This window comes from Anser cygnoides, chromosome 9, assembly GCF_040182565.1.
Source record: "Anser cygnoides isolate HZ-2024a breed goose chromosome 9, Taihu_goose_T2T_genome, whole genome shotgun sequence".
Classification (NCBI taxonomy): Eukaryota; Metazoa; Chordata; class Aves; order Anseriformes; family Anatidae; genus Anser; species Anser cygnoides.
This window is the reverse complement of record NC_089881.1, coordinates 10475357-10503126: the sequence shown is the minus strand read 5'-3', so window position 1 is coordinate 10503126 and position 27770 is coordinate 10475357. Positions and strand designations below refer to the sequence as shown.

Here is a 27770-nt window from a genome sequence, read left to right as displayed (position 1 = left end):
GCACGAAAAGGGGCCGCCCCCGCTGCGTGCCCTGCCCCAGCTCCGCCCGGGTCCCCACGGCCTTGTCCGGCGGTGACACGGGGCCGGCATGGCGCAGTACGCGAGGAACGCCGCCGCCGTGGCCGTGATCCGGCTCCGCAACCCGCCGGTCAACGCGCTGAGGTAACGGCGGCGCCCGCCCGCCATTTCGTGAGGCGGCCGCCGCGCTGGGGCACGGCCGGGGGCGTTGGGCTTCCCGGCCCCGGGGGCTGCGGCTCGGCCCCCGGGTGGTGGCCCCCGCCTGGTTAAGGGGCCGGGGGGGTCTCCACTGGGGCGGAGGGACGAGGGGTACGGCCGGGGCACCCCCGTGCCCGTCCCGCTGCAGGTGTGTGTAGGCGACCGTCGGCTGAGGGGACGCTGCTCAGATGACGCCTTCACAGAGCTGACACAAGCTTTTGAGCTTAGCTTTCCCTTTGCAAAAACCATGCTGAACTTTTCCAAGATTTTTGGTCTTTGTTATAATTTCTAGATACTTTTTTTTTTTTCCTCAGGAGAGATGCCAGGCTCATCAATCTGTGCTTTCTGCCATCTCCCATGGAATCTGTTTTCAAACTTAGCACGTTTCTTGTCATTTCCAGTCTTTAAGTATCAGGATGAAGCTTCCAGCGAGAAATCACACAGCAGCATTAGCAGCTCGGCTGTTTCATCCCGCAGTTCCTTTGGAGTTTGTAGGTGAAAACCAGCTTTTTCTCCAAGACTGGCTGCTGTTCACATTACTTGGCCTGCAGGCTATTCGTTGTGCTTCCAAGTGAGCACAGGGGTTAGTTACGGCAAAGGGCTCTGTAGGCTGCAGATGTGGTTCAGCAAGAGGAGCTGGCACTGAGATTAAGCCCCAGTGTCAGAAGTGTAAACAGTGCACTTGGCTTTTAAAAATGATTAAGAAATTGACCTCTAAAAACTGTGGTCAAGAAAGACCACAAGTGATCTCAAACCAGCCAGTGAAAAACAGTCAAACACAATTCAGGAGCCCCTGAAAATTGTAGTTTTCCACACAGATTGAAGTGGACAGACATGCTTTTCGGTTTATGTAATTTGTAACAAGGTTAGTATATTATAGTTCATGTAGCTGAATAGCAGCACATGGACCCTTCTTAAGCAGCTGTGGTTGAAGAGCCATTCTGTAGCAGTAATCTTAGCACATATTCCATGTATATTACCAAGGCAAAAAATCCACTGCAGTCATGCCCAACTTCTAAAGCAGAAAGTTTGTTAAAAAGAAGCTGAGAAGCAAGTAAGAGCATGAATGCCTGCTCTCTTTTGTTGCAACATTTGAAAGCACAGAAAGATCATTTTCACGTGATCAGATAATTAGAATGGGAAAGCAAATCTGCAGTAACTTGATTGATTTATAGGACTCCCAGATGTATAGACATATAGGATTCCCAGAATATCCCTTGGACCTCCTGTGGCCAAGACTGGGCTAAGAAAACTTGCCGGCTGTGCCCACAGCGAACTTGCCATCCTTACCATGCAAAGCAGTAAGCGCTCTAACGCAGCGTAACTCGGACTGCTGTGATCCTGGCCCTGTCAGTTAAGCTGCTGTGAAACTTTTGCTTGCAACACGTGAGGGAACAAGACAGGTGGGTTTGACCTGTCCCTGTTGTCTTACATCAAGCAGTTCCAGCCAATTGTTTCGCTGCTTGAGACAACTAACACGGTACACGTCGCTGGAGTATGGTGCAGCCACGTCCACTTCACTGTAACCAGCTTCAGAAGGATAGCTTGGTTTTCATGGGCTTTTACTTTATTTCCTGATCTGTTAAGATCTGCTGAATTTGCAGGGAGCAAGCATGACAGATGCACTGAGTTCAGCTTTTACCAGCTTTGCACTATTCTGTTAGCAGTGAGGGTAAGATCTGTTTTAGCAGGAATCAACAGTTGTTTCATACTTGCCATCAAGTAGTTTTTAGCTGAGACCTGGCTATAGCTAGGAAAGGTAGAGGGCCCTCCGTGATCCTTGCACGAAACTTCTGCGTATTTTATATGCTGGACTGTAGGAGAGCAGGTTTGTGATTGCTGTTTGAGATGTCTAACTACATAGGTGATAGCAGGCAGGGAAACTTACAGACAGGAGCCATGTCCCGCAGTCCTGACGATTTAATTTCACAGCAGGCACAGATGCTTTTTAAAAGGCTGGTATGTTTTTCCTGCTCTGGCCTCACCTATCTGTCCCCATTACATGTGACACTCAGAGCCGTTGTCCCAGCTCCCATGCCATCACACCAGCCATTAGCACTTTAGAAGCCACTGGTGGGTAGAAATTTGCTTTTTGCTGTCTGACAGCATCTGCTGCTGTGTAGGTACCTCCCAGGCAGTGCTTTCCTGAGGAATGTGTGCTGACTTGCCAGTCTGGCAGCAAATTTGGCTCCCACACACAGACTCCCCTTCAAGCTAATCCATCTCCCCACTAGCAGAGCTGGCATGTGCCAAACTTGCTTTTTTTCCCTGGTTTGCAAAGGTTTAACTTCCAGAGATCTGCAGTACTAATGCATCTGTGAGACCGTGGCATAGAAAGAAGAGATTTAGATGTGCAAGGAACTGGACAGTTTTGGGGAACAGGCAGACAAGACAAGAGAAAGGATCAGCCGCACTTCATAAGCAGAGACAGGCTGCTGGCACTGAAAATTAAGAAGGATGTGGAAAAATGTGCTAATGCCAGCTGAGTAGCACATGCAGTTCTGAGTGAGTGACAGAAAGCAAAACACAAAAGTGATTTTGTATCAATGCTTTTAACTCTAAAAAGATAAGGTGGAGGAACTGGATTCTTGGCATCAAGTGGGCCCAGCTGCCAGCTGTGATGCCAGGCCACTGAATTTACAGGGATGAGGTAGAGGAGTGTATGTGTGGGATTATATAAAGCATAACTACATAGCTGCCATGAGTGGAAAAGCAGTCCCAGGCTCCCTGTGACTGCTAGGACAGTCCTTCAGACCCCCGATCAGGATAACAATCAGAAAATGTTAAATGAGGTTAGAGGAGCTGCAGTTTCGGGATAGGTGCAATGATGGGAGACCGTGGTTACCCGTGTGGGACAGGGATAGTGCCTCATCGGCTGAGATGTGGAGAGAAATGGGTGCAGTAAGTGTCTGCTTCCTGAAACTGCTAACCTTAGACCCCACAGAAAAGATGCCATCCTGGGTTTGGTATTAATTAATTAATGCATGGTATTAACTAATTAATGTTGGTATTAATTAATGCATGGCTCGATTCAAGCTGTGTTAGAGGAGAGCTGCCCTGTGACAGCAGCAGCCACACGGCTAGCTCTGACACTGAGGTGAGAGAGCACAGAGCAGCTAAAGGCAGCACCAGTACTGAGTTTCAAGGAAGGGAACTAGGTAAATATCAGGCAGTGTGACCAAAGCCAAACACAAGTAACTCTGAAAGGAGCTGTCCAAAGCACAAAAGATCAAGCATGGAGACTGGTTTGTTTTTTTCTTGTTGGGGTTTTGTTCTGTTTTAAAGTTTCTTAGAGACCTAGGTAAACCATTCAGCCAGCAGTGATCCAGAACAGAACAGCTCGATGGGACAGCTAAGGAGACCCAGGGAAAAGTTTGATTTTTATTTTTAATAAGTGGAAAGCTTACTCAAATGAGAACAAGAAAGAGGGTAAAACATGATAGGAGAGATGCAAGCTGTAAATTAAGGCGATTTTAAAAATATAAACAGTGCTTTTCAAAGCCTGCTACAAAAAAAAAAAAAACAACACACAAGAGCCAAAAGTTCTTTAAATACATAAATAAATAAATTAACCAGGACAAGCTTAGAGGATGCTGAGTTCAAAACTGACATTTACAGCTCAGGAAAAAGATCCTTACCCTTGACAGTTCTCTGAAATCATCAGCTCACTGTGCTGGGACAGACCAAAACGCCTAGAAAACGTAGGGTACCATCAGCATGTATGGTGACAACAAAACAGAGGGCATCATTCCTCTGCAATGTAAAACTAAAAAATTGCTTAAATATTGTGTGTAGTTCTGGACTTTGTATTTGGAAAAGGACAGGGGGATGATCCAGAAAGGGATGACGAAAATAACTAAGGGGACAGAGCAGTGCCTTGAGAAAATATACTGGAAAGGCCGAGAGTCATCAGCTCGGAGAGGAAAAGGCTGTGGGACAATAAGGTCAAGATTTACAAAATCATAAAGAAAGCAAATAAATTGAAAGCCTAACTCTGTTTACAAAATCCTGCAGTAGTTGAACTAGAGGTGTTTGATTAAGTAGGAGATTGTTTTAAAACAGATAACACAGAGCTCGATGGCACAGGAACCTGTGGAGGCAGATGGATCGACAGAATTGGGGATTAGAGAACTTTGTGGACAGCAGGTCGATAGGGGATGCTAAATGAAGGTATGTGGATGCATACGGGACCATCCCTCATGCAGTGATTGTGGATGTCAGGGGAAATACAAGGGGGAGGGACCAGAGCTGCATGTTTTCCACAAATAGCATTTTCTACTGTTAGATTGGAACCTGACTGAATTAATTTTGGGGATTCCCTTAAATTGCCTTTTTTTTTCTTCTTTTTAAATTAAAGTCCACATTCACAAATCCAAGCTAAAATTTGAAGTTATTTAAAAGCTTGTTACAAATCCAGCACATCATCACTGCAATGAGTAGAGTTTTATGCAAAACAGAAACAACCTGGTGGGGTCACCTACAGGAATATTCTCTTATCCCGGGGTGCACATGCTCTTAACAGCACCTGCCACGTTTCTAAAACACATAACACTGAATCCTCTCGGTATAACGACTTTTGCAGACAAAACAGTACGCATGGCAGAGCTGACTACATAGCATGGGATTAAGAGTCAGTTGGAACACATGCAGTGAATTTTTGCATTGTTTCCGTTAAATGAATGATACTGTTGCAGTAATGAAATACTTATGCAAATTTTGGTGACTTTTTTGCTTCTCTAATGTTTTAGCTGTTTGAAGTTGTGATACCCTTGAGTATTTTTATAATTATGCTGTCATACATTTTACTATGATTGCTTTCATGGAAGCATGAAAGCTTGTATCTTTTAGTACCAGTTGCAGCGCGAGTTACTGAGCCACGCAGCCTCTGTGTTGGACTTTAACCTGTCTTGGAGCAAACGTGTTGCTCCATTTTAGAACAAGAAGCTGCAAAAAGTCTGGTTCTTCTTCCTTTTTGTCCCACAAACACTTCTCACTGGGAAAAGGTTGTATGGAGGGAGAAGAAATATTTATGCAAGAACAGGGTCAAGTTATTCTCTGTCAAAAATAGTTCTTTTAATGCAGATAATGTAGGTATTGAACTGTTATTTTACAGCAGCCTTGATGACTAATTTTTCTCCTGGTAGGAGTATTTTGTAACTGCTGAGGGCTTGTAAATAATTTCTTATATAAAACCCTGAACCTTTTCATCTACAGGGGCAAACCTTTTATATGGGCGTTTTGCAACTGCTGATCACATGGCTACTGTAAACACAGAAATGCTCCGATTGCTTCTTGTCTGCTCCTGCAAGAGAATCAGGCAATTTTCCTACACAATATTTTCAAATCCAAAATTTAATATTTGTTAGGGATCCTGCTGCATATTTTCCCCCTCTTTACACCATAGATTGTAAGGTGCAGTGACATTTCATAAAGGTTTTCCCTTTAATCTTCCAGCATTAGGTGAATTTGGTATTTCTGCAGCCTGGCACTGATGCAAAAAAAACAGACTCGAGCACAGGGTGCAGCCTGTGGGTCCTCCTCAAACAGCAGCAGCCGGAGCACTTGATGTTACAAATGGGATGAGATAAAACCAAGTTTTTAACGTGTATTTGTCCCAGAGAGTATGAAACCATTTATTAAAATTGGAAGGGCTTTGTGTTCTGCTAAATAGAGCTAGGTGCACTGAAAAGATCTTTACTGAGTCACCTAGTAGTTTTTCTTTGTCATGGCCAAATTATTTTCATTTTAAGTTTCAGCTTTCGGAACCGTCGCTCATGTCACACTTTGGAGTTCTCTGTATTTCTGGAGGAGGCAATTGGTACCTAACTGGCTGATCTCTCTCCAGAAATGACACTTCCCACCCTGTGGCTGCGTGGCCTCACCCAGGCAGCAGCTGGACCTGGAGACCCCTCAGACAGCCCGCCAGAGAGCACTGCAGGGCTGGACGCAAGCAGACAAATGTTGGTTAAAAAAATGCGTGGCACGCGTGCAGCTTTTAACTGGAAGTTCAGTAGCAATGCCCGGTTGTGTGCTGCCCTGCAGACGTGGAAAAAAGAGGAATTCTGCCTTCCTTCTTCTTCAGGGACTCAAAACCAGAGGACAAGGAAAGAACTGAGTTGGAGCACAGATGTGATGTGGAGACTCAGCCAGTAGGAGCTGAGTGCAGCTGACAGCCCAAATCATGTGGCAGAGGGCAGGTTCCAATTGGGATGGTGCCTGTTTGTTCTCACCAGGGGTCACGTCCAGAACAGTGAATCAGAATTGAAATATTCTGTGTGGCAGTACCAATTTCCCAGAGAATCTCACTTGCCTAACCTCTGTAAGTGGAAATGAGGAACTAAAAAAGCCCTGTACAGTTCTCAACTGGGGTTTACAAAAGAAATGCCAATATAGAAGTTTAGAAACCTGATTACAAAGAAGTTTCAATATACAGGGTCTGAATAATGTAGCCATCATTTTTATAACTTTACAAAATATTTTTATCAGTGGCTTTCTTATAGCCCAGATTATACATACATACATACATGCTGGGTTGTGCTTTGTCAGCTCCCTCTGGATGGGAACTCGGGCTAAGATAGATCACAGACATGATTCACAGTTCCTTTGCTCCAGTTATCCCACTGAATTACATGAGAAGAGAAGTTGTATTTATTTATAAAGGACTGGACAAGCACATATGATACTTGAGTATTTTTCTATCCACTTATGGCTCAAATTTCCTGAATCAGAGTCATTATCTACAGCTGTAGTATGTATGCATGCAGAAAAGTATCTCCCCCACAGCTCTTGCATATGAACACAGTTTGGTATCTAAATTATACATACACACGATTTTTGTTACTGCTTCTATTAATATGTGATAGGCGTTAATGCTTCTTTACCTACCATCTTCTTTATTGTCACTGTCTTCTAAAGCAAAATATATATATTTATGGAAGGTCATGGAGAGTATATGTTTAGTTTTTATGCTTCAAATACTAAGTGGATGAATAGTCAGTTCAGATTTCTGTTTAATATCTGATTTGTAAAAATACTATTTATACTTAACTGTTCAGTTTTGAAGTTCTTTAGTAATTCTTCACTGGACACATTAATGACTTGTGTCTGTGGAGATATGTTCAGATGAGACAAAAAATTTCTTAGTGTTTTAGGCCCAAATTCACTTTGACAGGATGCCACACAAGTTCAAGCGTGGGCCTACGTACAGGTCTTTGCAAAGCGAAAGCTTCATAATTGTCAGCACAGCACCAGCTCTATGTCAGGTGTTTGAAAGATAGCTTTTTATCCCCGGAGCTCATTTCCCTTTTAAAAAGTTTGTAGGTTAGGAGTGGTTTAGCATTAATTACTTCCAAATTATGCTAAACTGTTTTCCTAAAAATCTGAATATTTAATTCAAAAAGACATTTTCAAAAGAACATTTCCCCGTGCTGTTTGCTTTGGAAACAGGGATATCATAGTCACAAGAAGACTCTGCAGCAGCTGAGTGACAGGTCAGTCAGCAGTGATAAGCCTGTGGGTTTTGGCACTTGGCCTTGAAGTGAGAGACTAATGAAGATTCACCCAGAGGGGCTATGGCAGAAGACCAGTCAGAGGACAGACTTGCATGGACTTACTGCTTATTTTCACTGAGCCTCTTTGTGTTGGTGGAAAGGTAATGTAGTTGACCATTAGTTGCTGACTCTCTAATTCATTTCAGTTTGACAGTTCTTCAGGCATTAGAGGATGGACTGAAGAGAGCGGATGCAGATCCTTCAGTGAAAGCTGTTATGATTTGTGGCGAAAATGGGAAATTCAGTGCAGGTAAGACAAGTTTCTTCAATCAGTCTGAGAAAGAGAGCAAATACTCCCTGCCCACCACATCTGAAGATTCTCTGCCTTATAACGCTGTTGATAAAATGGCCACGAGACAGCAGATTTTTTTCTACTCTGCTGTCCCATGATTTACATGGGGCACATGAGAGATTGGACAGGGCAGTTATGAGTAACAGATCTCCTCTAGTTGTAGAAATCTGTGAAGGTAGGGAATTTTTGTGGAGCTCAACATCGCTTCTTAGTAGTAACTTGAACTTAACTATTCCAGACTCAATATTTTTCTTTTTCCTTTTTTAAATAAGCATCTCTGCAAATTACCTTAGTAACTGCATGATCATTACAATTATGTATTTTTGTACTTTGCAATCCCCTTAGCTTTCTGAATAGGCTTAAGGAACCTTGCTTTCTTGCAGCTGGTCCCAAAAGGGGTTGTTTCCTCTTAACCACTCTCCTGCCAGCAGCATCTCTGCAAGACCTCAAACATCTGTGAGCAGTGATGTTTAATGGCACCAAGGGAAGGATCATTCCAGTCGCTGCTTTCCCCAGTAATTCCTTTTCATCTTTGTGCTTTCTCAGGTGCTGACATTCAAGGATTTTCTTCTCCCAAGAGACAGGGTATTGCCTTGGGCCCCTTAGTTTCTCTCATCGAAAGGAGCGAGAAGCCTGTGGTGGCTGCCATTGAAGGCATTGCCTTGGGAGGAGGCCTGGAGGTGGCACTTGGCTGTCACTTTCGGGTTGCACATGTGCAGGTAACACGCTGTGAAGTAGAGGCTGCTCCTGAAGAGGAGCTTCCTGTATCTTTCCTGCAGAGAAACTTCAGAGACTAAGTGTTAATTTGCCTTCTGTCTCAGTAGTCATTATCTGAATTCTACGTAGTTGGCTTATGCGGCATGACTTTCTCTTACTTTTCTCCCCAGCCACATGAATTTTGCATTTCTTTCTGCTAGTGACCTAGTTTCAATAGCTAGTTGAAACTCAGCTAGCATAGAGCACTTACAATTTGATTTCCCATGGGCTCTGTTTCCTCAGAGAGCACTCTACCCAACAGACAGCTTCTCCCCCCACACACTTAAGTCTTTAAAAGTTTTTTTATTTTATTTTTTTCCTCTTGAATCCCTACCTTCAGGATTGCTGAACCACCTTTTAGCAGCACCTGGTCTCCTTACGTAGACTCTTCGCTGATAGGAGCATCTCCTCATTTTTGCAGAATGAACCACTTTCCCCTGACAATGTGGGTTCCTATAACACTGTAAAGAGGTACTCTACGTATCCTGTATGCCACTTAAGAAGGATGCCTGAAGTAGTAGTCTTAAAATAATCCCACATCCCTTAAGAGCTCAACTGGAAATGTATTTTATTTTTTAAGTAACAAACTATATAGATTTTTAAGAGAAGACAGGAGCCCTCTTCCTGCTGTCACTAGCTTCTCTGCTGTAACCCTACTAAATCTCAAGTGCATCAAGAACCATTTGAGCACTTTGGAAGGAGAGTTAGTTTAAAAGCTCAGTATGTGAGTGGTACCATTCTTCCTTCAATAAATTTGTAAGAACTAGGGTAGGGAGACAGCAAGTCACAGACAACCCTCTAGCATTTACTAACACCTACTTGCCTTGTCTGCACATGTGTTGTGGTCTGGGACGATGCTATTGTCCCCTTTGGTCTAATCCAGTGCTGTGCTAGCACCCACACATCCTCTGAAGTGTGACACCTCCTCTGCTTCTGTACATAAGTTGTTGAAAAGGGTGAGTGGGCTTGTCTTACATGGCAAAAAGCAAGGATGAGGTTTCTATATAGAAGTTCTTTAATGATTCCTAGGGGAGCATCGCGTGTAATCAGGTCTGCTTGTATTTGTTCTGCGTGGTTCATAATTGACACTCTTGCTAAGACTACTTGTTGAATTTGACTTTACTTTAGGCACGGATGGGTTTACCAGAGGTCACCATTGGGTTACTTCCAGGTGCTGAGGGCACTCAGCGACTACCCAGACTGATTGGGGTGCCAGCTGCTCTGGATCTAATCACTACAGGTAAAGTGCTGTACTTCGGCCTTGCTGTGTGTATGAGGATGACTGAGTCATACCATCACTTCGGTCTAGTGAAGCATTATGGCTTTCGGTTTTGTTTTTTAAACACATAGCTGCTTGGGTTGAAATTCAGCTTGTTTCCCATAAGGATTGACTAGGAAGGGGACATAAGCGCTTCTGAGGCATATAGCTCGTGATGCATTTTGTGCTCAATGAGCTTGTCTCATACTTGAAGCCAGCTACACAAGTCATTTGACCAGATTTAAAAAGAATGAAGTCACCTGTAATGCCCCACTGTAGTCACCTTATTTCTCTTTTTATCACAGGAAGACACATTCCAGCAACTGAAGCACTGAAGCTGGGCTTGGTTGATGAAGTTGTGGAAGAGAACACAGTTGAGGCAGGAATTCGCTTGGCAAACAAGCTGATTGGTGAGGAAAGAACTGTAGCAATGCCAAGAAATAATTGTTGAGGCCGAAGAGAGTCAGAACAAAGCCCGCTAGTTTGTTCCATATGCTCCATTCATTGGGTTTTGGCATCCATCTGAAACAAAATTAGCTGCAGAATTTTTCTGTTAAGCGAACGTGGAAAAATTCAGATGCTGGAGAGCTGCAGAAATTCAAATGAGGATTCAGAGAAGAACAGAAATAAGGAGTCCCTATGCTTATTAATTATATATCCAAACTTGCATGCTCCTCTGGGCTACTGCATTCAACTGATCTGGGGGAATATGAGCTCTTCCCATATATAGCTTTGGATGACAGCTGGTATTGTGCATAGATCAGTTGCATCGTCAATAAGGGCTGATAAAAAATAACTCTCCCTCTAGTGGAGGGACTGGCACATCCTCAGCTGAACTCAATGATCCATGAGTCTGACTGTCCTTGGGCTGCGTGGTGAGATGCCTGTTTTGGAGACAGACTGTTGACTCCTGTCAGGATTTGATGTGGAGCTCTTTCACATGAGATGCACACAAGGAAGGAAAAAAAAAAAACAATCTTCCTGTTCTGATCACGTGGCCTTTACAGGCAATGCTTTTCCAAACTGGGGTGCTCCTGCAGTTTTCTTTACTACAAAGACGACCAATTCTCCTTTTCTGTAGGAGTACTTCTCCCATGCTAGGAGTTGAAGCAGCCTCAGCTTTGTCCTAGATGACAATGCACCATGTTTTCAAGACAGCTATATACACTATTCTTCAAAAATCAGTGTCTTGCATACTTAGCTGCAGCATGGGATTTATCAGATAGGTGCAAAAGCATGTTCTTTGGCTGCGTTTTCCATAATAGATGCTCTTCCTTCTCAACATATTCATGCTAATGATTTTGGGGCTTCATTTCTGGTGCAGAACTGATGACACAAGCAATCCTTTTCTTTTTCCCGATATGTAATCTAATTAAATATAAAACTTTAGAAAGATGGGTAATATACAGAATCATCTAGGTTGGAAGAGACCTCCAAGATCACCTAGTTGAATCTCTGACCTAACACTAACAAGTACTCCACTAAACCATATCACTAAGCTCTACATCTAAACATCCTTTAAAGACCTCCAGGGATGGTGACTCAGCATGGGCAGCCCATTCCAATGCCTAACAACCCTTTCGGTAAAGAAGTTCTTCCCAATATCCAACCTACTTCACTATTGCTTAAGAAAAGCAAAGGCACTTCGGTTCACTGATCTTGTCTGTTTTGAATGGGAGTTCTATTTCTCCATCAGCTGGGAGGGCAGTGAAATATTGCTACTTTGCTAGACAGATTAACCCAACAAATAGCGTTCCCTTTGATGTAACCTCTCAGCCTCTGAATGAGACCATGTGTAAGATTGATACCGATACTGATGGCAGAATCAGTATATCATAAAATGAGTAATAGATACATTGCTAGAGCTAGCAAACTGGCAAGCATCCTGGCTTTCAACAAAAGCTAAGTGAAATGGGGTGAATTGTAGACATTTGTATGGTTATTTCATCTGTGACAGATATGCAGTGGTTGAGAATTGTCAAAGTCAGCTTGAACATAGAGGAAAACCTCAGGAATGAGTCACTGAACACACTATTTCTCAGTATAACTTGCTTTCTGGAACTCTTGTGCACTGCAGTTACTGGCAAATTCCTGTTCTGTAGCTTCGGTTTCACTGGAAAACGTCAGTAGCAAGGAAAATCGAGAACTGTGTAAGCATGCAAGAATCCTGACTGGATGTCCAGCAGGTAACCTGTCTGTTCCAGGCTTGCTCATTATTTGCAGTAGCATTTCTGTTTCTTGCTTCAGTGAAGAATGGGTGGTGTCACTGAAGGTATTTCACATCATCACACTGTATACCAACTCCAACAGAATTTTAAAGAAAAATGCTTTCAAACTTCATCTAACAGCCCTACTGGCATTTGCAGCATGTTCTTTAGCAGTGAAAATACTGGAGACCAGCTCATCTTTATCTCTCTCCTGCTTGGAAAATTTATCTTTAGACTTTGCAGAATATCATGAGAAGTTTTTTTGCACTGTTTATCCTCAGGTGACCTAATCAAGCAGACAGAATGGGGTACCCAGAATCCATATGTACCTTTAGAGTCATTCCTGGTTTTGGCCTTCGCATAAGTTTAATAAAATTCTCCTGCCATACAACAGCAAAACAGCACTTTTAGTTCTGTATCTCTGTAACTCAGGGCTGCAGAAGAGATATAACAGTCTCATGTGGTGTGGGGAAACAAACCCAGACCAGCTAAGTTATGTTTTCAGTAGACATTTTCCAGACAATCTTAAAAACAGAATTGCACAGAAATGCCATCACGGAAATCCACTTTGTATGGCAACATTTTTTTTCTTAAAAAAAAAAACACAAAAACACACACATGAGGCTAACAACTGCTGGCTTCTTACAGAGCAGTTTGGTTAAATAACTCATTGTCACTGAGGGAATTTCTGCTCCTAGCCCGGGAGTGCTCTACTGCAAGATCCATCTCAAAAACCCATTCAGATAGGATTTTCTTTTAAAGCTTTCTCAGCACTAGAGCTGCAGTAACTCAGGGCAAGAGATCAGCCTCAGATGAGTGGCCTCACTGAAGCAAGGGTCCCTGATTGTTTCTATGCATAGGTGACAGAACTGCCTTTACAGTAGGTAGGCTGGGAAATCTTCATCCGTAAAACTTTATGGAACATTCTTAATGAAGAACACCTTCTGAACAGCTCTGAATCAATGTCTGTAGGAATGCACAGGGACATTTAATCTAATATTTTTTAGTCAAAACCAGTAATTACATAACGCAGAGTAGGAAGTGAGTGTGTGTTCTTGTCCTTCTTCAGAAGAAATTGCTTGTTTATGCAAGAGAAAGTTTTCACTCTTGAAGGTTTTTTATTTAAGGAAGGAAGGAATAGGCAGAAGCTAAGTCCTTAGAGACTAGAAGAATGTTCTTCCATTAAATGTGTTTGATAACCACTGCACTAATTTGAAGCTGCATTACATAATTTGTCCACCTGATGGCATCAAAAAATTGAAAATTTGCCATAATTGCTTGCAGCTTACACTGCCCACCTCTGTTGGCCTGCTGTAGTCTTCCTGGGCTGGAGGAGAAAATGGCAGCTGATCCTTTGCAAAGCAGATTTCTTGCTTTCTGACCATGTCTGCTGATTAACTTATCTTCTCAGAGCACAAGAGCATCAATGGCATACATCAAAGAGCCAAGCAAAGTCCGTTCAGTTTAGATTAGTTCAGACCCCACAGGTATTACGCTCTGCACAGAAAGATGATTAGGAGTTTCTGCCTGTAGGCCACCAGCAGTAACTGTGGAGGAAGCATGTGTTCCTTCTGAGGCTCATGAAACCCACAGGAGTAGCAGCTACTGCTGCTCATGCAGTAACTGCATGCTTTAAATGGCGAGTACTGGAAAAAGTCTTTCAGTTACATTTACAAGGGCATTTAGTGCATTATCTCTGGGAAGGTGTACAATAGGCAGATATTTGAATCTCTCTCCTGGGCTTATCATTCTGGCTACCACCTTCCTTAAGCAGAAGATCTAGCAAAATGCCCCTTTGAGACAACCAGAGGGAATTGAGGGTCGACAGTAGCCACACTCGTCTCTGAGTGGTCTGAGACCATTGCTAGCCTGAAGAACAGGGAACCAGTTCCAGCTTTGCTCCCCAGACATGTACAAACAGTTTGCTGCATCATGCAGACTACTGAGCTTGCCCTGCCTTCAGTCCAGTAATATCCCTAGAGTTCACTCTGGGATGCCCTTTTTTTTTTTTTTACTTTAAATAGCCGTGTTTGATACTGCAGGCTTACATGTTGCTTTTGCTGATAAAAGTGTTATGGACTCGGTCCATCCTTTGTGCCACCTGGATTACAAACCCTAGCAAAACAAAACAAAGTAGATACCTGTGCTAGCTCCTGTTCATGGGTGATGCCTTTCTCTACATCACTGATGTCCAGTATCGTTCATCATGTTCTTGCTTCTTTGATTTCAGAAACCAAGCTGTAGGTATCCTGCACTAATCTTCCCAGGTTTAGATTCAGATCATTCTTTCTATTCATAAGTACACTTTTGATTCTTAGTAGCATTGCAGCAGCAAGGAAGCTGCATGGAGGTGCTGTAGAAATGCTTAGCCGAATAAGAGTTTTATTACAGGACCCTGAGGAGAGTTACTTTTCAGTCTGAGCAACTGTCTCACATTCCTCATCAGTATTTGTGCTTAACAAGTACAGTTTGCTGTCTGAAGACCATGTTTAAAGGCTGCCAGTAGCATTTCTGTTCACTTCTCACATGGGAGATATATGAAGTCTCTTGGTCTGTCCCGTCCTAAGTGGTCTTCCAGCCATCAGATTTGCTTTTTGGGACAAAGCAGTGGTTTCCTTTTTGAAAAAATGAAACCTGCTATTTCAGTCCAAAACAAAGGACTATGGATGAAGAGTATTCTCATATTAAAAACATACATTTAGGTAAGACAAAGGATTCAAAAATAAAGAATTATCTTGACTGAAATCCTGCAGTACTGCCAAATCCAAGCTATATTCATTGTCAGTGTGGAAGCATTTTGATGGACTCACAGGCGAAGCTGCTTACACGGTCAGCGTTCATCTTTTTCTGCTCTCTAAAAGGCTTAGTTAAAGAGCCTGACCTCTGAAGACCACTGTTTCAGGAAATCAATACCAACTCAGCCTGGGAATTCTTTTTTTTTTTTTTCTCCCCTCTCTCTCTCTCTTAAAAGCATCTGGTCTTAGAGGAAGAGTTAGAGTCAGGACATGTTCTTTGGAAAACCACAATTGCAGCGCTGCCATTATTCCTGCTTTTCAGTACCCTGTGTATGTTGGGGCACCAGATTTCCTGCTCCCAAATCTTCTGCTGATGCAGTGGCATTTTCAGTCAGACAGTGGAAGAGAAGGGAGAGCTGGGTGCAATATGCCACCTTTGAAAGAAACATGCTGCTACGCAGAGCTCATAACAGAAGCCAGACCAATGAGGTTATACACGAGAGAGCTTCCCAGCACAGGGCTCCCATCAGAGGGGGCCCACCCACCGTCCTGCTGTAGTGGTGGTCAAGGATGCTCCTGGGGACAGTGCTGCAGTGCTCAATGCCATAACATCACAGTTAATGATCTGGATGTAGCTATGATGACAAAAGGCTTTGTGCAAATGCTGGAATGTTGAGGAGATGCCTCCTGAATTTCCTGATCTTGTTCCTCCATGGTCTTTAGTGAGGCAAGCTGCTAAGACAATAGGAATAGCCTGAACATGGCCAAATCAGAGATCTCCCAGCGGGCACCAAGGTTTATGTTTCTGAAGAGGATTTTGGTGTCTGAAATGTAACTAACTTCTCTCAATTAAGAATTCTTTCTAGGTATTACCATAGCAACCTCCTCCTGTAATGAGGCTCATGTATTTCTGTGGCTGCTTGATTCACCCCTTGCTGACACAGAAGCATGAACTCTTCCTTGTTATTCATTTGCTCCCCAACTCATGCTGTGTGAGCCATCTTCTTGGCTAGTCCCACAGGGAACAGGGGACTCCTGCTGTTAGGGAAGAATTGAAGTCAGGGTGCATTTCCCAGTCATTCATATAAACGTCTGGGTCAGGACCCTGGCTGGAATGCATCTGGCTGGCAATGCCAATTGGGCATTGAGTGCTGAGCAACACTAGGGAAAAACTCTAATACTGAAGCTCACAGAAAGAACAGAAGGAGCCGTATGAATGTGACAGCTGGAACCGTGGAGTAAGAACTGGAGAAGTCAAGTCACTCTGTAGCTGAGAAAAGGAAGGAGAGAGTTGTCTTTGAAATTGAAATCTTGCTTTGTTGAAGTCTGGGGAGAAGGGTCTTGAAAAATTGCCATTGTCAAGGCAAACGAAGTTAAAGAGAAGCATCAGACACTTGAATGCTGACCCAGATCATTGTGCCATGCAAGCCCTAGTACAGTGGGCTTAGCAGGAGGGGAAAAAAGGTATAACAGATTCTCATTCTATGTAGAGAGATGAAAATCTATAGTCCTCCAGGAAGCATGGAATGTTTTGTTCTATAACTGCATTTTTCTACCCACAGGCCAGCCCTTGGGACCCCGCAGGCTCAGCCTGAAGCCCATTCCAAGGCTGCCCAACATGGAAGCATTTCTCAGTGAGGCTCTAGTGAAGGTGAAGAAACAGGCCCGGGGGTGCCTGGCTCCAGAGCTCTGCTTCCAAGCAGTCAAAGCCGCCACAGAGCAGCCCTTTGCAGATGGAGTCCAGAGGGAACGGGAGCTGTTTAACATCCTGCTGACCTCAGGCCAGGCCCAAGCACTGCAGTATGCTTTCTTTGCAGAGAGAGCAGTGCAGAGGTGGACAACGCTCAGTGGAGCTTCGTGGAAAAGTGCTTCCCCTCAGCCCATCCGCAGAGCGGCTGTGATAGGTAAGGGGATGAAAAGCTGTTGCATTTCCTGACTGTGCAGCTAACAGCAGCGCTGAAAGGGAGCAAGATGAGTATAGCAGGGTTTTACTCATGGCAGAAAGCCTAAGTAGAATTCCCTAGCAGTCACTGGTACCCAGCACAGGACAGATATCTCAGGCCCATAGGTGACATGCAAGGAAAGAAGCTGTCAGTGCACTGGTAAGCTCAGGGAAGGTCAGATAGCAAGTCATTTCCTAATAGATTGCTACCTAACCCCACCCCTTTCTTTGGGAGAGAAACTTCCTCCACTTTCAGAGTCACTTCATCTGTGGATCATAAGCAGTCTGTTCCCTTTTAAATACTGCCATGTTGAGTCCTGGCTTTGCTCCATGTTAGAAACAGGTTTGCACAAAATTCTCCTCCTCCTGGTCTAGTTCTGTATTAGAAGTGCATGTGTATAGAGTCACTCAGGGATATATTAAAACAAAAATGTTTTGACAGCTGTATTTTAAGAAGATTTCATCTCACTGGGATCCACTCTTGCCATTTTGTAGCCCAGCAAGATAATGCCTTCATTAATTTTTTATAAGAGCAATTTAAATAAAACCTTCGATGCACTGCTGAGATTTTAAAAAAAAGAAGTAGTATCTTTCAGCTCTGCCTGTTGATAGTAGCACTCAGAAATGGTTAGATGAGTAATGGAGCACTTGGAAAACATCCATTCTGTTTCAGAGAGAGCTCACCAGACCAACACTGCTCTTTCCAGGCCTCCTGTGCCCTGTAAGGAGCTCTCTGGAAGAGCATTTCAGACCAGAGAAACGCTTATTTTTCAAAGTTCCCTTCTCTTCATTAGCTTCCCTGACTTAATCCATGCTTTATTTTTAAGGAAAACATTTCTTGAACATTGGTCCACAAGCCTTGTGAGGCAGATCTGTGGCTGTTAAGTCATTTGGGTAATAAGGCATGAGTTATCACCAAATTTATCATGTGACTTGCGTGCAAGCAAACCCAGACAGGTCAGTCCTCTAGTGTTCTTTGGCAGAAAGGGCTTATGCTGAAGTTTTGTAGGAACAATCAGGTGACTAGAATCAACAATTAAATGGACAGTCTTTGTTAGGGACTGATAAATGATGCTACAATTACTAACTTCTCTTGAAGAGTCTCAAAACCAATAAACAGTATAGCCAAAAAAACAGTATAGCCAAAAGGACCATTCAGGGCATCTGATCTACTTATGTTCATGCTGTAACTAAACTAAGGGAAGTTTTAGGGACCAATCCAATCCTTGTTTGAAGGTTCCTAGAAAAAACAGCCTGTATCTTATTTCCAAACTGAACCGGTAGGGCTACATCTCCCACCCTTTAGATTAAGAACTGCCAAAAAAAAAATCTGCCAGACTTCTGAATTCTGATCTGAAGCTGACCCAACCTCTACCCAGGTTCCAGTTTTCTCGTAGCTGTTTACAGACATAGTTCAAGTTAACCCATACCTTTTGCAGAATAAATAAACTAATTGCTTTGATTCTTTTGCTGCTGAGCACAATCTGTCACGCTTTAGTCATTTTCTTTATTCTCTGAACTTCCTCTGATTTTTCCCAACACTCCACAAAGCATGCACACCAGAAGTGTGAACAGTATTCGAGGAGTAATTATGCTAAGACCAGGTACAAAAAAGATATTTCTTCTTTGCTCCTGCCTAATATGCTCAAGGTAACACCCAATGTTTGTATTAGCCATGTTTACTACATCCTGTTAATTATCCACTGTCAGGAAGCAGCAAGGGCCAGCAGTTCTCCAAGGGATGGAGTACTGAGGGGAATCCCAGAATCCTCTACAAGTCACCCTGTCCAGCCCCCATGCTCAAACAAGGCCACCTAGAGCCAATTTCCCAGGGCCGTGACAAGACAGCTCTTGAATATCTCCACAGATGGAGACTCCACAGCCTCTCTGGCAACTCATACCAGTGCTCAGTCACCCTCACAGCACAAAAAAAATGTTTCCTGATATTCAAATGAAGCCTCCTACATTTCAGTTTCTGCCCTTTGCCTCTTGCCCTGACACTGGGCTCCACTGACAAGAGCCTGGTTACCTCTTCTTTGCACCTTGCCCTCAGCTTTTTGTGTACATTGACAAGATTCTGCCCCACTCCCACCTTCTCTAGGCAGAAAGAGTCCCAGCTCTCACAGCCCTTCCCCACATGTGAGTCATTCCAGTCCCTTAATCATTTTTGTGGCCCTTTATTGGGCTCATTCCAGTATCTCCATGTTTCTGTCATACTCAGGAGTCCATAACTGGACCCAGCAGTTCGGAGCAGAGGGGACAACTCACCTCCCTCAGCCTGCTGGCATCACTCCTCATAAAGCCCTGTATACCATCAGCCTTCTCTGCAGCAAGCACCCATTGATGCTCTTGGTCAAATTGGTGCCCACCAGGACCCCAGATCCTTTTCTGCAATCCTGTTTTCCAGCCAGTCAGCCCTGAGCACGTACTGGTGCATAGGATTATTCCTCCCAGGGCGCAGTACTTTGCATCTCTCCTTGTTGAGCTTCATGACGTACCTGTCAGTTCTCCCTCTGGATGGCAGCACAGCTCTCTGGTGTATCAATTATTTACAGTACCTGAGCAAGGCAAAGAGGACGGACTCTGAGATCATGCCAGGATCCAGACAATCAATCAAAATTCACACGATGAAGCAGGTCCAAGGTAAAGTGGGGAAGCCAGTCAGCAGGTTGAGGTGTGGCTCAATGGGACCACAGCCAGAGCTAGGCAGTTCTCCAGTGTAGCTCAGGAAAAGAGCAGAGGCCCAGGGCTGAGCTTAAATCGGGCTCTGAAGCCCCTGGGTGGTGGGTGTGGGGTCGAGGCTCCAGGTGTAGCTGGTCAGGGTCATTAAAGCTTATCAATCCTCTCAAGGCCTTGACACCTGCCAAAACTCCTAATTCCTTTTCTGAATCACTGCTTCTATCAATAACCCCCATAAGCAATATAGCTTGCTTTGTTTGTGCGAGGTGTAGACATTATTCTTCATTTGATAAGCAGCTTCTGTTTGGGAAGCCACTGATCACCTCCTTTTAACTCTTAATCTTATGCCATACTAAATGTCATCGCTTTCCATCACTTACTTCTTTCTGCCACCCCACTGGGCTTTTTCTCTTTCCTCTGGAAGGACTTCCTCATGTCTTGCCTTTCGGTATCAAAGAAATAGCAAGTCCTTTGGAGATGGGTTCAGAATATGCCAACACCATTGCATTTTTTTCTCTCTCAGGCTGCCATAACAAGAAGTCATTCTCTAGCGAGTACCATCTCATATTTCCATATTCTTGATCATTAGCACGTTCTTGTAGCACCAGAAACCAAAATCTTAGGGATGAACTTTTAGGGACACGTCTTAAAATAGTGCTGATCATCCCTTTAAAGTACTGAGTCTCTATAGGTTATCCAGGGTCTCCCTGTTTTCCCTGGAGAGAGGAAGGCATGATCTTGCATCCATTTTGGATGGTCAGAAGTCATGCAGCCCCCAATTCCAAATAGTACTGTTTCACACACTAAAACCCTTTTGCAATATGGTGATTCTTCTGTCTGTTATCACTGCAAAATGGGAAACAACTGAGAAGATGACTGCAACATCTTCCTCCTTCAGTAGCTTTTCTGCCAGCACAGAGGACTTTTGGGTATGGAAGCAGTGTCACGAATGCTGGGGGAGCCTGGCTTTGTGGACCCCCTGTCAATCCAGTGTTAGCAGGACCTTGTTAGAAGGAGTTGGCACCAAGTCTTAATGGATGTTCAGCATCAAGCATTATGTGTCATTTTTGTAGGCTTGCTTGATAGATGGCATTGCTGATGAGTTGGCGACTGTTGCCGTGCAGTCCTGGCTTCCCGCCAGCTACCTTTGTCTGCGGGTTGCTTGCTGAAGGACTGATAACAAGCAGCACCCAGCTGGGCAAGATCTCTCCTGCTCTTGGCCTAGCTGTCCATGGCTGTCTTCAGACACAGACGATGCCACCTACATCATTTGCTCCTGCTTGCTCTGTGCTCTCGGCTCCCATCTCTTTCCACCTTCTCTGGTTCCTCATCACCCAGAGAAAGAGTTCATCTCTGTCCCTTCCTCAGTCTTTCAGTAGCTTCCTGCTTGCTTCGAGTATCACATTATTTCTGCTTGAAGTTCGTACCCTGAAAAAGTTAGAGAAAGAAGCAGCTCCAGTCTGCATCAGTCCACCACCACCAATTGCTCATTGTTATTTTTAACATGAAAATTGGAACAGTCCTTGTATATTTTTACCAATTTATAAAGTGCTGTTTCCAATTCCTGTTATTTTAAAGTCTAAATATTCATTATAGTTCAGAATGTTTTCTACTGATAAGTATTTCTCTAGTGCGTGTGACTCTACATAAGTTGTTTTATACATATTTCGAGTTCGTTTGTTTTGAAACCTGTTTTTAAAATCCTTCAATTAACTTTGCATCATTTTTCATATTCTCAGTACCTCATGTGACAGAGCAATAATTAACAATCATTATTCACTCTGCTTGCCCCACAAATGATTTTGTTGTATCCATGTTTGGCCTTAAATTTCAGGAGTTTAAGCGTAGCTTTATTTATATGCCAAAGCTACATTTCGCAATGAAAGGCCAGAAGCAAGATGGCTAGACACTGGTCTTTTCCTGAAGCACATTTCAGTCTTCTTTTGAAAGCTGGGCCTTGGGCAAGAACACAGCTCTGGAAACAGTTCCCTGAATGAAAGACAAGAATATAGGGTTTTTGTAATGATCTGGGGGAAGTAAGAGCCCAACTGAGGAACAAAACAAAACGTACAGTACAAATCCTGGAGTAGTTCTTAGCCGTGTTTTGGTCTGTGCAACCTGAACTGAGCATGCAACACTTCCCTTTCTTGTACAGCCTTCTACCCATGCAAGACCCAGTGATTTCCTACCATTTTTTACTGCTCTAATACATTTTTCGCCAAGATCACGAGTCTCTATAAATTTGAAAGGGAAGTCCTTAGAAATGCTTCTTTCCCTACTAAATAGCCAGATCTCTCCTTGGTTTTATAGCCCAATTTTAGAAAATATTTCCAGGGGAGTCATGCTGTGCAAGCTCTAATGTAACAAAACCCTTGGGGCTTTCATTACTCTCTCTGCCAGCTTCATTAAACATCATTTCATACAGGCCACTGAAGAGTTATGTAGTAAGTTGAGAGACAGCTTTTCTAGGTCAGAAACAAGCTTGGCAAGCTCATGTCTTATCTATAAGCCTCCTCCTGTGGCCTAGAAAGTGCAGGACTACAGCCATGTACGCCTGTCTGTCGTGGGACGGTGAAAACCTAGACGGGAGTACTTACACTACATGTGAACAAAAGCAAAGAGCTGAATCAGCTAACACCAGAGTTTTGATCTAGGAGGGAGCAGCTTGTTCACGTCGTGAGAGAACTGCTAAGATTTCAGTCAGGAAACTGAAGCTGAGAGGAGCAGGAGTTACTAAGGCCCAGGATGTATAGGCTGTTTCTTTAGTACGGCTTCGAAAAGAAGGGAAACCCATGGAAAGGAATAAAAGAGTTCAAGAGGGAGCTGTGAAGAACTAGGATGTGGAAGTGCAAACCCTTTACCATGATGTCGAGAGAGAGCCTTAAAGATGGGGCTGGGCTTGGTGGCTGTACGGGAGGTGGTGGGTGACACTCCCACACTGTCTGAGAAGAAAGCAGTCTTTGTAGCTCAACGAAGACAGAAAGAGCTGTTTTAACACCCTGCTGATACATCCAAGCCTCTGAGAACTGAGCAAAGCAGAAGGAGCTATTTGTGTTTGTTTGGTTGTCAGTCAGCAAACCGTGGACAATGAAATACCAAGAATTGATTCGTGTTATTCTACCTTTATTTTCAAATTAATTTCAGTAGTGTCTGATCATGAAGATTTAATTTCCTAGAAAGGAAGTTCAGCATTTGCTTGGCAGCGAAATGGTTTATGAGCAAGCATCCAGATAGTGATGTCTATAAGAACTGTTCTTAAAGCTAAGCAGGGAGTGTTTTAAATGTCCTCGGTGTATACAAGTTTAGCATGGACAGAACTAAATCAAGGGTGTGTAGCTTGCAGGAAAAATACACTACCTCGTTTGACCTTCAGAGTTGGAACTTGTTTAACTGATGACATAATTTCAGCTCTTCCATATAAAGCTGCTTTAGACAAATTTTTTAATCCCCTTGTTTCTGTTTATTTGTTTAGCAGACTTTCATTTGTAAACCTGGGATTAAAAAAATCATTTTTACAGAATTATGACAAACCTGGACTTTGTCTAGTTGTTGCTTTATTTAGGATATTAATAGTCCTCCCGTTCAAATGCTTTGCACTTTTAAAGCTGGTAAATTGCACCGGCCTTCTCTCACTAGTTTGTATTTGCTCAGTCCAAAAAGCCTCCATCAGGGGAGAACAGCGTAAGTAGCGTGGGTTGGGTATCATAGGAAAGTGTAAGCCTGCGGCTTCGTTTAATGTAATAGAGGGCAGAGCTGGCGGAAGGGCTCAGAAGGAGGGAAAGGAGCGAGCCAGTAATCACCACAATATTATTCCTCCAGTGTTATTATGAGCTGGTAATAGCACATTTACGGATCTTGGAGGAAAAAATACAGCTCAAATGGATGTTCAGTAATGGGAATTCTGGACAAGAGTTTTAACTGCACGGTTGGACAAGGAAGACTGTATCTTCAGTAACCTTCGAAAGTTAGCAATAGCCTGCATTGGACGACTTGGCTTGTTCCCGGTGGGCAGAGATGTCCAATATGAAGTGTGAACAGCAAGCAAAAGGCTATTGATGTTCTCAAGTGATTGAAAAGGAGGTGGGATATGTTGAATTCTGGATTAAGAAGACATTGTTAGTTCCATGCCTGGACTGGTAATGGGAGACATATGAGACAGAGATAAAATCAAGAGCAGATCGGTTTCTGAGAGTCTTTACAGAAATTGCAGCTGAATTTGTGTTTGCATCAAAGATTATGCAATGAAGAGCAGAGGGAGAAGAAGGAGACAAAGAGGAAACTTGCAAGGAGGAGGGAGAAACCAATTGTCTGAGCTTTGCTGGTGTCTGAATCTCTGTGGGGTGTGTTTGCTTGCACTGATGTTCTTCCTTGAGTGCCCCAGAGAAGCACTGGTATCCTGAGGTTGAAGCTGCTAGACGTTGGCAACAAGGTTGAAGTAGAAACTCAGATCTGTCTGCTCTCACCAGGTTCTAACTCTTAAGCGATGCTGGTTTCCATAGGTATAAAACTTCACAGGGAGAAGATGTGAATCACATGGAGTGAATCCCATTGGTATTTTGTAATCTCGAGAAGAAGTCAACTTGCCTTTCTGCTCTTGCTTTTCAAACACTTAGGCTCGCTGAAAGAGAGACTTCACATTCCTTTTTCGGAGTCTTCAGTTCTTTTCTTCTGTCTGTGCACCATTCATTTTGCTTAGGCTTCTGCCTTTTATCCCGGAGATACCAGAGGAAGTGCTGCTGTCAAGTGATTGATTGTAACATTTTCTATTCATAGTCTCTGATTCTATCTCCCTTTTATCCCTAGGGCTGGGAACAATGGGCCGAGGCATTGTGACTTCTCTGGTTAAGGCCAACATACCCGTGGTAGCCCTTGAGCAGGACGTGGAGTATCTGAACACGGGAAGAAAAGCTGTGATGCTCCTTTTGGAACGTGAGGCTATGAAAATGGGGCAGGATGCCCAAAGCCTGGATTTCCATAACCCTGCACGTCTCCAGTTCACTGTGGACTTTGATGGGTTGCGGGATGTAGATCTAGTTATCGAAGCTGTGTTTGAGAACATGGCACTGAAGAAGGAAATATTCAAAAAGCTGTCAGGGATCTGCAAGCCGGGGGCCTTTCTGTGTACAAACACATCAGCCCTGAACATTGATGAAATAGCCTCTGCCACGAGCCACCCACAGCAGGTCATTGGCACACACTTCTTCTCCCCTGCTCATGTGATGAGGCTGTTAGAAATCATCTATGGCCGTCACACGTCCCCAGCTGCCATTGCCACTGCCATGCAGCTAGCCAAAGCGATGAAGAAGGTTGGAGTGGTGGTAGGGAATTGCTTTGGTTTTGTCGGGAACCGAATGATGTTTCCATATGTACAACAGGCAGTTTTCCTTTTAGAGGAAGGAAGCAGACCAGAGAACGTAGATCAGGTTATTGAAGATTTTGGGTTTAAGATAGGGCCTTTCCGAATGTCTGATCTCGCCGGGCTGGATGTGGGCTGGAGGTCTCGGAAGGGCCAGGGCCTCACTGGGGCCTCACTGCCTCCAGGAACGCCTGCCCGCCAGCGGCACGGCCGTCGCTACAGCCCGCTGCCCGACCTTCTGTGTGAGCAAGGCAGGTTTGGGCAGAAAACTGGAAAGGGCTGGTATCAGTACGAGAAGGCTGGGGGCAGGACAGCCAGGCCGGATCCGTGGCTTCACAGCTTCCTGTCTGAGTACAGGGACACCCATCAGATCAAGACCCGCTTTATAGACCAGGAGGAAATCCTGGAGCGGTGTTTGTTTTCTCTCATCAATGAAGGATTTAACATCCTGGCTGAAGGAATAGCTTCAGGCCCAGAACACCTTGATGTCATTTATATCAATGGCTACGGGTGGCCAAAGCACAAGGGTGGCCCCATGTTCTATGCTTCCACCGTTGGGCTCCCTCGCATTCTGGCTAAGCTGCAGAAATACTCTGAGGCCCACCCTGATGTCCCCGAGCTGCGTCCCAGTGCCTTTCTGAAAAAGCTGGTAGCTGCGGGGAACCCTCCCCTCAAAGAGTGGATGTCGTGCTCAGGCTCACAGAGCAGCAAGCTGTGATTTCATTGATGCCTGCTCTATAAATTCATGGGAGAGATCTCGTGAAACAGGTGCTGTAATTGCCCTGTCTTTTCCAATCAAAACCAAAGTGCTTCAGGCTCGTAAACAATGTCACTAACCTTCCTGGGCCTTCACAGAGAATAACTTTGGCCAACGATTGATCTCAGTCAGCCCCCTGCTGCCGGCAGCCACTGCCGTCACCCACCCTTCCGTCTCACCACCAGCCTCACCCACCTGTTTTGCACATCGCTGTGCACGAATGCATTTCACTTTGCTCTGCCTTTAGGACTTCACAGCAGTGCTTCTCTTCCGGCCTGTCTGTGTCGAAGGGACAGCAGCACACAGCCCTCAAAGCAAATCACGGAGGCGAGAGAGAGATGGTCACAATTCACAAAGGAGACGGTCACAGTTCACCCCACATGAGATGAATCTACCAGATCCTGGCCTAAATCTATTTCGCAGCCTGTTCAGATCTCCCCCTGCAGCCCACCTCCACCCCAGATTTCCTGGCTCTCTGAAACGCAGACAGTTGGAGCCTGTTCCCTTCCTGCTGCTGGGGGGAGTTGGCACAAGGGGCACAGTGCCTTTCAGAGGTAAATTCAAATGAATTGGAGAGAGCAGCTTTGGACAGAGAGCGAGGGGCAGGGCTGGTGCTGTCCCCTCCTCCCACAGAAGAAAATTCTGATATATGACAGAAAAGCCCCAAATGCATCAACCTGCCTAACTTGCCCGGTGATGTTGGCTCACGACCGGCCTTCTGCATCCAGGCTCCAGCCTCCTTTATCATCCACCTGTCTGTGTCCAGGCAGAAACATCTTCTGGCATCTCTAAGTGTGGGTTTGCGTTGCCAACCCTCCCCCTTTCTTGCCTGCCTACAGCTACCTAATTGATCTAATTGACCAGACTGAAGCCTGGCCTGGCACTTACCGGGTTTTCACATGCACAGAGGGCACGAGGAGGAGTGCAGCGCTCCAGAGCTGCGCAGGCAGGAACATTTCTGCAGGCACACAGGGAGCAGAGCAGGGGGAGGTGACCAAACTTCCTCCAGTTGCTGTTGTGGGGCAGTCACCGACTGCTCTTGGCCTGTGAATTTATCGCCTAGGCTGGCATGGGGCGTGGGTGGGTCTGGGTTCCCTTCTCAGGAAGATTAACATCGGATATCTAACTTCTGCTTTCTATTTTAATAAAACTGCTTTGATTATATGATACCATAGTGAAAACGGAAAAGGTGTTTGTTCTTTCTTCATACCTCCATTGTTTCTTTACACAGCAGAATTAGATAAATTTCCTGTTAACGAAGAAGTCTTTGTTTGAAGAGGCTGCTTGCTGCTTTTTTCTAAACGTAATTTATTTTGCCCTTTTTCTACTCCTGTCTTTCTGTGGATGAGGGTGCAAAACTGAGAGCAGGAGACCCTTTAGAAGCCATAAACCAACCAAATGACTGGTTCCAGGGAGCATTTTTCTCCAGGACCAGAAACAGAAATAACTCTAGGCCCAGAAAGCTGCTGCAGTTCCCCCCCATCACATGCATGTCACAGCTGAGAGCAATCCAGCATTTGCTCAAAGGTGAAGCGCTGCTTCCACGCGAGCAGACTCCGCGTGACATGTTACACAACAGCACTGGCTGGTGCTGGCGGCTGTCATGTCCTTCGGCAGGACAGCCCCAGACACGCTGCGCTGCCCCGCTGACATCCCCTCTCCTGTGCCTCGTGCTGCCGTGTTCACCTGCACTGGAGATGGGCTGGAAAAGGGCATTCCCCTTGCAGCCGGAGCAGGATGAGGAAGAGAGATGCTGGTTTTGGGATATCAAGCCCCAGCAACTTCTACTTTGCAGCCAGAATGTCTCTCCTCACCTGCTGCACCTCTGTGCTGCTGTATCTGATGTGCCCACCTCTGCTCATCTCCCCTCAAGGAAGTTACTGAGAACAGAGGCTGTTCACACCAGTAACGTCTCTTCTGACAGAAGTTCATTTGTAAATTCGTATTGACCAGAGCAGCGCGGCATTGATTGTTCTGTCTGCTTTATGTCCCGGCCACCGCCAGTGACATTGCCAGCGCGGA

General features: G+C 44.5%; 1 protein-coding gene and 1 long non-coding RNA gene across 3 annotated transcripts; one reads left to right on the top strand and one right to left on the bottom strand.

Moving 5' to 3' along the window:
- The first annotated feature begins 26 nt into the window (after positions 1-26).
- EHHADH (enoyl-CoA hydratase and 3-hydroxyacyl CoA dehydrogenase) lies at positions 27-26936 on the top strand. Of its 2 annotated transcripts, none has more exons than XM_048077225.2 (7): positions 27-162; positions 7913-8016; positions 8605-8777; positions 9943-10054; positions 10378-10482; positions 16577-16918; positions 24439-26936. In XM_048077225.2, the coding sequence occupies exons 1-7, from the start codon at positions 89-91 to the stop codon at positions 25707-25709; spliced, it is 2181 nt and encodes a 726-aa protein (XP_047933182.1). In that variant the 5' UTR covers positions 27-88; the 3' UTR covers positions 25710-26936. The 2 variants fall into 2 exon arrangements, with proteins under 2 accessions (XP_047933182.1, XP_066858211.1); XM_067002110.1 differs by lacking the exon at positions 27-162 and adding an exon at positions 169-364.
- LOC136791433 (uncharacterized) lies at positions 18455-21358 on the bottom strand. Its single transcript, XR_010833481.1, has 2 exons — positions 20016-21358; positions 18455-19514 (listed from the first exon to the last, which is right to left on the bottom strand). It is a non-coding gene; the product is annotated as an uncharacterized lncRNA (long non-coding RNA).
- Positions 26937-27770: the final 834 nt, after the last annotated feature.